Source organism: Cygnus olor, chromosome 3 (assembly GCF_009769625.2).
Source record: "Cygnus olor isolate bCygOlo1 chromosome 3, bCygOlo1.pri.v2, whole genome shotgun sequence".
Taxonomy (NCBI): domain Eukaryota; kingdom Metazoa; phylum Chordata; class Aves; order Anseriformes; family Anatidae; genus Cygnus; species Cygnus olor.
This window is the reverse complement of record NC_049171.1, coordinates 59,006,404-59,017,169: the sequence shown is the minus strand read 5'-3', so window position 1 is coordinate 59,017,169 and position 10,766 is coordinate 59,006,404. Positions and strand designations below refer to the sequence as shown.

Genomic DNA, 10,766 nt, shown 5'->3' with positions numbered 1-10,766 from the left:
TGCAGTACAGTACAGGACTGCTGTTTACACGGTAGATGTACTAACTCTTTTTTCTAAAATATCAGTATTTTAAAGTCTTACTTCTTCAGCTGGTTACAAAGACATAATAACTATGATGCTACAGCATAAGCAACTCCTGTGTTTGTCTCCAAATTAAGCTTTCTAGATTGCTGCTGAGCTATGTGAAATGTGAGCTCACCTCCTTACGTAGCTGTGTTGATTTTGACAACTTCATGAAAGTCAGATGGGGTTTAAAAGCTCTTCCTTCTCCTGCCAAGATGCCTTTTTCTTGAAATATCTTCTTCATAGTCTCTGAGGCGGGAAGAAAAATATAGAGGAACTCAGATACTAGATGACAGAATGTTTAAAATGTGCAACTGTAGCATGAGTCACAGCCACACCACATTAAAAGCAAAAACAAAAAACAACCAAGAGTACTATCAGGCAGAGAGATCTTCTAGTTAGCTTCAAAGGTGCATATTATTCCAAATGAAAATATTATTGCATTTGCAGTTAATATGGGTCACAAATTTGGCTTTATTAAAATAATGGCAATTAAAAAGATGTTCATGCTGTCCGCTTCTGCTATCAAATTAGGAACGTCACAATAAAACGGTTCAGGAGTTACTCCCACTGAAAAAATTTTGCAAACTTCAGGAAAACTCTGAGTATATAATGGAAATTTCCCTCTTCAAAAACACTGTTCTGTGGCAAGCTCTACTCTCTGTATTTGGGTAATCTCCCACTTAGACCAAAGGAAATCTGAAATTGGAAGCTATAAAATCTGGTGCTGAGCTGCCATTTACATGGCAGAGTTTGAGGACATATCAAGTATACTGAAGTTGGATGATTTTTCTTATGTTTTCCTTAAGCTTCACTTGCCTTTGAAGCTCACTTCCTATTTTTAAAGTACGCTTTTACCTATCTACACCAAAGGCCTAAGCAACCCTACTACATAGACCTAGCTTACTATTTTGCAGCTTATCTGCCCAATACAATATTTCATTTCTTGGAAGTAAATTTCAGTGTCATTTTTGAACTATGTTTCATTTTTTAACTGAAATACTTTACACGAAAAATATCTGCTGTAATTTTGAAAAGAAATGTTTTAGATAAAAATTAATAAAACCTGTGGCAAAAATAATAATGGTAAGTAGACTATTTCTGTTACTGAGAAACAGAAAAACTGTAAATTTTTTTCCTTCTTTGCAAATACAACTTACACTGTTTCTCTAGCTCTAAGTCTAGTTGACTCACACTGTCCTTGAGCTAAATTCAGAATAGGGAAAAAAATCAATCCTATCACATGAATTTAATCAGCCCTTACTATAATAACGTGTTTGCATTAAAGTGTATTACTTTTTGGCTAGATGTTTCAGCTGTAATGGAAAGAAACAGTGCGTTATTCTCTCGCCTGGAAGGAAATGCGTTACACTGGGAAGTGAACAGCGAAGATGGGTGGAAAAAAAAAAGGGATGGCCCAAGGAAGAGGAATTCAGGCATATAAAGTTGGTTAGCCTAAGTCTGCCAGCTCACACTCTGTCGTTCCAGAGTCCTTACTCTTACCTTGTTTTTAACTGCTTCAGTGAGGTATTTGTGAGGTAGTTGGAAATCACACATAAAAAGAGATTTCACAAGCTTGTGCATTACTTCACAACAGAAGAGTTCTAAAAGAATCTCAGATTATCCTCCTCAGACCTGGAGATCAAAATTCACTTCTTGTTCTCTGCTGCATACGATTTATAAACCTAGGCTCCACAGCCTATGCAGCTGAGGCTGGGATTTTGAAAGACGCCAAGGAAATCAAAGACCCAAACGGCACTTCCTAGAGAAGCCCACTTGAAGATTCTCTTTCAAATTTCATTCTCCACTTAAAAGATGCTGATGCATTTTACAAAGAAAAAAAAAAAGTATACCCTTTTTTTTCTACCTCACAGAAAGCTGAAAAGTCAGTAGGATTAAAAACCATGAAGCATCTAGACAATGGTAACAGGATCACATTCCCATCACAAACACTGAAAGTGACCTACTAGAAGACAAAATTTTGCCTTTTACCAGTAGAGCAGAATATATAATGCATCAAAACTATTTTGCCTCTCTCTTCTGCCAAACAGAAGTCTTAAAACAGTAAAGCTGATATACTTCAATTGAACACAGACAAAAAGTTATACAGAACTCATGAAGCTCTTTCAGTCCTTCGCTGAAGCTAGTATTAGGCCTCTGCTGGAAAACTGAACAGCTGGACAGAAGAGAATTTGGTTGTATGACAAAGTGAATTTTCAGCACTGAAACCACCTTCTTCCACAGCTAAATAAATTCAGGCAAATCCGCGATACACTGTTCAAAACACAAGTAACAACACATGCTATAAACAGTCACTTGCCTCCGAGGTAGTCAGTGCATTTAGATTTGTTTTCAGTCTTTTGTTTTTATTTTCCACTCATTTACCATCTACATTTATTTCCTGCAATTATTACTATACTACCCATTAATATACAACACTCTAGAAGTCAATGGACTAAACAATCATTTTCTGATTACAACTTTCGTGATAAACATTGAGAAAACAGAGATGAAGAAGAGCACCAACATTTATTTTTTGAGCGCATGGTTTCAAATTCAGCTGCAAGATTCCTCTCTCTGCAGGACATACGTACATGTGGCACGTAACACAGAAGAAGGTGAAGGTGTGATACAGCCCCAGAGATGAGGCACAAAACTGATCTAGACTTCATTTGCACAAATGATACAAACCTGTTATGTTGGATGTCGTTACGCTTTCCTCTGGTTTTATTCCTCTATTTACAAGATAGGATTATATAAAAGTGCATATACGTGCATATATATACACATGCATATAATATAGAATCACAGGTGGGAAGGGACCTCTGGAGGCCATCTGGTCCAAATCACCCAGAGCAGGGTGCCCAGGACCACGTCCAGGCAGCTTCTGAAGATCTCCCAGGAGTGAGACTCCACAGCCTCTCTGGGCAACCTGCGCCAGTGCTCAGTAAAGAAGTGTTTCCTGATGTTCAGCCCAAACCTCCTGGGTTTCAGTTTATGTCCATTTCCTTCCTTCCCCTTTTTCTTCCCCCCTTCCCTCCCTCTCCATATGTACGTATATATGTATATACAGGCATCTGTAGATCCACAGATATCTAGATCTATATATCTAGATCTACTGTATATCTATAGCTATACATACATGCCTACATGTAAATACAGCTTACCTACTTGTTTATTTTGTGTCTGCAGGAAACATTTCTAAATTTGCACTAAATCCCCACTAAACTATTGTGGAGCTGTGCACACAAATGCTATTGAACAACAGATTAACATATCAAAAGAGAAGACTATAAATAAATGTTTGCTGCTTCTTCAAATTGAGATACAGAAGTTCAAATCCAGTCATTTAGTAATGCTGTGCATGTATTTCTATGCTTCAGATAGCCTCTTATTTTCTGATGTTGGTAGCTGAGTAAGTGCTGAATAAAGTGTTACATTTATTTAAAACTGAAATGATCTGTAACAAACCCATTTTCTGGTCCCTTTCTTTCGTTCCCTTAACAGCATCATTTGGGGACTCATCGACTTTGATGTTCCAGCAAAGGATTAGTCTTGTTAAAAAAAAGTTCATGCTACCGTCTGATACTCTGTCTCATGGATTGTAGCTTTTTTCCCCTAAAAAGCTCAATTCTTTCTGCTACCATGTCTTATGGCCAGCATGTTTTATCTCTCACCTCTGCAATTAACATCTGCAGTGGTGAAGACTGGCACATCTAGGGGTCTCTCCGTAACTCCTTTAAGAGCTCAGCGTCAGACCAGTGGTTTGCCCCAACACATCTGATCATGGGATTTTAAACACAGCAGTTTCAACAGTGTAAAATGATCCTATGGTATATAATGTGTGCTACAGCTGGACAGCAGGGCACCTTCACTTTATATTGCTGAACGGCAACCACATGGCCTGGGTATCTTTGCTTTGTGCTAAATAAATCAACTTTACTTGCTATCTGCTTCTATTCATCTTCCTAAATTCATCTTTTTTCCTACCTGGGAATTCTAGTAAAGAAAACACATAATGAAAAACTGGGAGAAAGTAGAAAACATGGATTTACAGAGAGATTGTCGTTTTAAATGTGATTGATTTGCACGTGTATGTGTGTCCACATGCTCCTATGGTCATCAGACATAACCTTCTAACACAGCTTTGTCATGGCATAGACTGGCTCAAGAGATTGGCCACAGTGGCTGGCGCTACAAATAGCTCCAGTTTTGTAGTATTTGACACTTAAGGAAAGCGTGACATTCTACTGGTTAAGGTGAGTTACAGACATAACTACCAGTGTTCCCCCCCTCAAAGATAAAGAAAACAGAAAGAAATCTGAGGAGATGGGCAATGCGTGTGTGCGCGTCTCAGGGAAGAAACAAAGGGAAACGTTATCCTGAGAGTACAGGAAGGGTAAAAGATAATGCAATGCTATTAATATCCATGCAGCCCTTTGAAGAGGTGGTTACAAGGAGGGTTTTAAAAGAACAGGGGAAGGAAGCATGGATATTGTGGGCAAGAGAAAGCTTATGGGACAGCATGAAAGTCGATTTGAAGACTAAACAAGTATATGAAGGTTAAACTCCGTGACGGAGATTACCCAAACTGAAGTAAATTAGAAAGGCCAGTTATAAGAATGATAGACAGATTGGTCTTAACAGATAAGGATCTGCCATATTTACCCCAGACTTCAACATTACTAGCTGGACTGGAAAACAAAACAGAATCTGTGTTTTCCCTTATTAATTTCAGGCTGACCGATGTTTGCAGCTTCAAAGTATACCCTTGAAAAATTAAGGCTATTTTTACATGCTCAACGACTTCCTGGAACAAATTTTTGGACAGCTTTCAGAGCATCTTTCATGCAATTTGAAGTACTCTGCAATACCATTTAGTACGTTATTTTTATAATGTCAAAATTACTGAAATGTCATCTGCATCTCTTACATCGGATGTGGCTGAATCCATTAGACAACTGTTTTCCCATAATTAGACTTGAAATGTGATATATGAAGCTCACTCAGAACAGCTATATACTGGAAAGGCCCAAAACTTAAACAGCTAGATCAATACAGAATGATTCATACAAGAGCTGCACATTGAGCAATATTCCATAAGTAAGTAGCAAGTAGCTTTATTTTCCAAGATTTCATTAAATATGAAAAACTACTATGTACACACATTTTCTTCCAGTCTATTAATTTTTGCTTGTACCTCAATTAAAAGATTTAGAATTTAGAAACAGCATTTTGTCCCTTTATTGAAACATTTCTGACTATACACTCAAAGCTGAAGACAGAGAGGAAGCTAAGCATAGCTAATTTACGATTATAACTTTAGCATGTCATGTTAAAATTGTTAAGTTCTTCAGTTGTTTGTTTGTATTTAAGAGTATTTTAAGAGTATAGAGTGTTGGCTACCAATTGGCAGAAGTTTGGTTTTTACAAAGAAGCTTTTTAGTTATCCTTACTTTTTGTAATAGTACTGAGCATAACACACACAGCCTCACAAGGCCCAATACCTAAGCCAACAAAGAAATCTACACCAACCACTTCAGATGGTAAGATTTTTCACAACCTCATCTATAAATCATGAGAAGTGAGTACCAAGCGATAAAAAAATTACTTCAGAAATCACTTTATCCTTGGAACATATAGTCAAACACTGCACCAAGCACCAATCTCTCTACCGCCTTACCGCTAAGACCCTTAACAGGGTAAGGAAGGACTGTGTCAGACTGACAAGTGACCCTAGCTACTGTCAGACAAGAGCTATTGACTCATGAACAGCTCGGCAATACTCAATTTCTGGAATGGAAAAAAATGGTGGTTAAACCAGGGTCAGTCACTACCTGATGTGCTTTTGTCTCCAGAATATAAGAAAAGGAAGGACCTTATTTCTTGTTTCTCTGTATGAAAAGTGGCTGTTTTTACTCCCCATCATCCCTAGAATTTCTCCTCAAATATTCATTCAGCTTTGCACTGTGCCAGCAGGCAAACCACAGTCAAGATGTTTCCCAATGGTTCTTCATGGTTACTTGGTTATGTATTGTTTAGGCTTTTCTATAGTGAGTTGTCACCATACATATAATACCACTATCGTGTATCAGCGAGCAATATGGTTCTTTCAACCACGTATCATCAATATTTGTGGCTTTTTCTCTTTCACCCCATTGTTACACAGGAGCATAGATTAAAAACGTGCTCATTCATATGGTAGGATCCAAGGAACACCTGGACCAAGCAATCCACACTTTGTGCACAGGTGCCAATGTGTAAGGTAAGCCTTACAAGACAGTGATAGTATGAAGGTTCAAAGTGCTAGACTGAAATAGAAACTTATGTCAGATTTCTTGATAAAACTCAATTCTCCTCAAAAACATATCATATTGCTTCATTTTAATAAGGTGTTTATTACAGTGACTGTTATTCTGTGTTTGGTAGTGCTGTACACAAAATAATGTAAATGAAAACCCAAAAGCATTTGCTGTCCTTGTTTTCAAAGGACCGTGGGACTCAACATTTTCAGCATTAAAGAACCAACGTGGAGATCACTGAAAGGTATTTTAGAGGAGTGAAGGCAATGAACATAGTGAACAGCACACCCAGTTTCATTAAACAATAGCGCAGTGCTCAGCAGCCTTTACCCAGATAATTGTTTGTGTTCAGGCAACATCAGAGGGATGTTAACAATCAAAACTATCTCACAATAAACCATCAAGGAGAAATCAATATGCAGATTGAGAGCCTGCCAGTTAGTTTCAAATATGTCACAGTTAAAGTGACAATAAAAGTCACAATGACATCAAAGTGCAAAGAAAAGAAACTATGCAAACTGTAGATATTTCAATCTCCCTAGTACTTAAATAAATTACTTGGAACAACTGAAAACTTTGCTTCCAGTCCCACCTGACGACACAACAGCAAATCAGAGATTACCCGGTCTGTAAATGCCAACAAACCTCTGGGAGATAAACCTTCTCCTTGCCTTACAAACAGATTCTCCACTCATCCCTGCCAACCTGTCTTCCCTTCCAGTAAAACCTCATTCTTCCCCTTGTTAACTGCCCTCTCTGTACCTCCCTGAAAACACCATTATTATAGAGCCAAATCAAACTGAAAAGACTTTTTTTTTCCATTCTTTCGGCCTCCTTCCACACAGTTGGACCCAAATTTTAAGACCTCATGTGAAGTATAAGCACCGTAGAGCCGAAGGGCAAGAAAGGCCCAGTGCGGCACCCCAGAGCCAGGCCCCGGCCCGGCCCAATGCTCCTCATACCCACGTCAGCCTCTTCTGCTGGTCACAGCATTCGTAGCCCACTGCAGCTAACGAAGTATCCAGCTCAAGAGCTTATCAGTATTTTGTAACTATTACCGATTGGAAGTACAAACTCTTAATATTAACTGGCGATAAACTAGGCCTTAATGATAATTGTTTATCTTCACTAAAATGTTTGTGCCTGTTGCCAGCATTTGTCTGGTCAAGGGACCTAAAACGAAGAAAACTGTTGTGTAGCACAAAGCTTAGTTAGAAAAATAAGGCATGCGGAAAACTACATAGCATCAAAAGGCATGAACAATGCTCAACACTACCAGCAGGGAGGTGTCTTGGCTCTTGTAATAAAATCAGCAAAAACACTTGTATTTTTCTGATGTTTATATTCATCGCACGATTCAGTATATATGTATTTGCTGACACAGATGATTATATTAAGATAGAAAAACATTGCCGGTTACTTTCAACTTTACAGCATGATTCCCTTTGCGCTGTGGATGAACTGAGTTTCTACACAGACCTACGAAGTTCTGCTGCAGACACTCACAGGGACTATAGCTAACATGGGCACGTGGATTAGAAGAAAATCTAACCCACCACAGCAGGGTATTTCCAATACAATTGTTAGGGATTCGGACTAGCAGCTTTTTGTTCACTTTGTACAAATGAGTCATTTTAATGGAAAATTACAACAGTTTTGAGTTTGCAATTTTTACAGAATCACAGAATCATCTAGGTTCGAAGAGACCTCCAAGATCACCGAGTCCAACCTCTGACCTAACGCTAACTCTACATCGTATGACACGACTTAAGAGTAACTGACAAGAGGCAAAATTCATTTATCTTAGCTTCAGCCATCTGGAACTGAAGTGAACCAAATTAACTGAATTAAACTATTTCTCTAGGCTCTCACCCTAAAACAGATGCTAAATATTGTGGTTACATAATCTTTAAAGAAGTGCATAAACCGTCATCCTTCCCAAAACAGGCTGCTTCTCTCTAGCCCCATGCCAGCCACCACTCCTGTCCTTTGTGCTGACTTTCATGCATCTTTTCAGTAAACTGCACTGGGAAACTAAATGGGTTAAAGTTACCTGGCAAAGGACAAATGTTTAATTTAACCATGTCTGAATTCACTGTGTGGTTGCAGAAATCCCCAGCACAACGGGGATAAAGGCTGCTTTGGTATGGTGGCAATGCCAACTTAAGCTTGAGTAAAGCTGTAATGTATGTAAAGCAACTGACAGGCAAGTGTGACTTGCTCTCCATTTCTCTCTCTAGTAGCAACAGTTAGGAAAACCAATTTAGTGAGATTAGACTAAATGTCATTTTTAGAAAACTACAGTGACAGGAAGTGACTACTTGTCTTCCTTCTGTAATTATAATTAAAATAAAATATTTAATCCAACAAATCAGTATTTATTAAAAAAAGAAAGGATCAAAAGCAAATGAAATAGTTATCCACGTAAACAGAAGAGTAACTTGTTCATGGAATGCAGGCTCCCTCTAATGGTCAGAGCATAAACTCCATCGTTCATTCATATAACCAAACACTGCAAAGCTTATGGTTAAAAAAAGAAAACGGGTTCACCTGCTCACTTTATCAGCTTCAAAGAGCATTTTTAATGTAATTATCAAAATGAAAATTTAAGCCAAAGAATTTGTTATATTTCCCAAATTCACTTAGTATTTCAAATATTTCATAGTATCGAAAAGCACAAGAAATGATTTATTTATTGTTTAAATGACTGTATGTGTACCATTTAGCTCAGGATTTCTACGAGGTCTTGGACAAAAAGTGCTAAAATACTTTCCAAACTTCTGACTTAACACTTTAGATCTAATTGCATTATTTCTAGTAGATAATTACAGAATGCTAATGTTTGTTAATGGATTGCTAGCGAATAAATAGCAAATCACAACAGAAGATCCATATTAATGCTGCTTTTCCTTAACTTTTGCCTCCGACAAACTTTTATTTACATTGGTATTACCAGACATGCACTTACCATTATAATATTTTACCATATCCAGACACTATCAGTATCAAATTTCCATGTAATTTATGGAACTAAGAGAGTTATCTGACAGAAAGCTAATTTGAACTTAATATATTTTCTAGTGTTATCCATATTTTTCTTTCAACATCCTCACAGGAAACAAAATAACAGGTTAAGTCAGAATTCACTTTAGAGTACAAGAGAAACCATGTATAATTTTGAAGTAGTAGAACAGTGATTCTGTAATAAACTAAGATTAGTTCTTGCCAAAAATCAAACCAACTACATGAGTGATCTCTCTTTACTGCTCCATGGATAACAACAAAATGATTAACAACCTACCAGCAATACTGTATCTTTTTTAATTTCTGTAAGCTTCAGTTTTAAAACTAGTTTTCCAGGGACACAAGTTATATCACAGACAAGCTGTACTAGACAAAGAGAATAAATTTTCAACAATTAGTTTATGTCAAACATATATAGCATCACAGCAGTAGGCTGTGAGCAGCACTCGTCATACAGATCCTGGTATCAGCATCCCAGCAGCAAAGAGTTTCTGGTATTGTCTCTGGCAGCTGTGTCCCTAAAATCATGTATTCAGGATACTATCCACAAAGCAGGAATGCTAGGCATATTTTTGACATACGGCCTGTTTTTGAATGAATATATGAAATGTATTACAGAAAACAAACTAAATGGTACATTTTTGCTAATGTGCTTCTTTACATTAGAATGTATTTATTATTTCAAGTACAGTTCAGAAAGTACTACATGGTATATAAGCGGAGCAGTGCAGCAAAATACGATCTCTAATATACAAGGAGAACAACTATAGATGAAATATGTGATCATTTTTATTGGACTCATTTTGCTGATAACATAAGCATTAAAAAAATCCATTGTTGGGCCTGTGCAACCTGTCAGATGAAGCATCCAATATATCCAAACCAGCAAAAGGTAACATTATCAGTCCCAGAAGTTAAAATAACAAAAAAATACTCATCCACTCTTTTCAATGGCTATAATACAAGCTAAAGGTCAACAACTATGATTGGAATACAGTGACTGTATTAGAGAGGGAAAGAGCATATTCCAAAAATAGGGCATACTCAAACAAAAGAAATCAGAGTGAAGAAAATGTAGAAAAACATCAAAGAAAAAACATTCCTATTATAAATTCTGTCAATAAGCTGTGTCAGGATTTTTCTTTATATTTCAGACCTTGAAAGCCTCACTAGGACTTGAAAAACAACACTAAGATCACAAAATTCCAACTAAACACGAACTCAGAAAATATGTGGAACATACTCAGATTTAATTCAAGACATTGTGTTCTAGACATTCTGAACTCAAAAACATGCAAGAGTATAACAGAGCACAGTTCTACGATGACAGAACACAATTTTAGCACTTGTAGATAAAAGTTCACACAGGTGAGCCTA

General features: G+C 37.3%; 1 protein-coding gene across 2 annotated transcripts in view; it reads right to left on the bottom strand.

The window, feature by feature from the left end:
• Positions 1-10,766, bottom strand: part of AKAP7 (A-kinase anchoring protein 7) — a 90,930-nt gene that overhangs the window by 61,714 nt on the left and 18,450 nt on the right. For both annotated transcript variants that reach the window (XR_005818362.1, XM_040552388.1), the window contains exon 6: positions 200-312. Coding sequence is in view for 1 of the 2 variants with exons in the window: in XM_040552388.1 (XP_040408322.1) it covers positions 200-312 (113 nt within the window). In the remaining variant the exon portion in view is untranslated. The remainder of the gene's footprint in view (positions 1-199; positions 313-10,766) is intronic.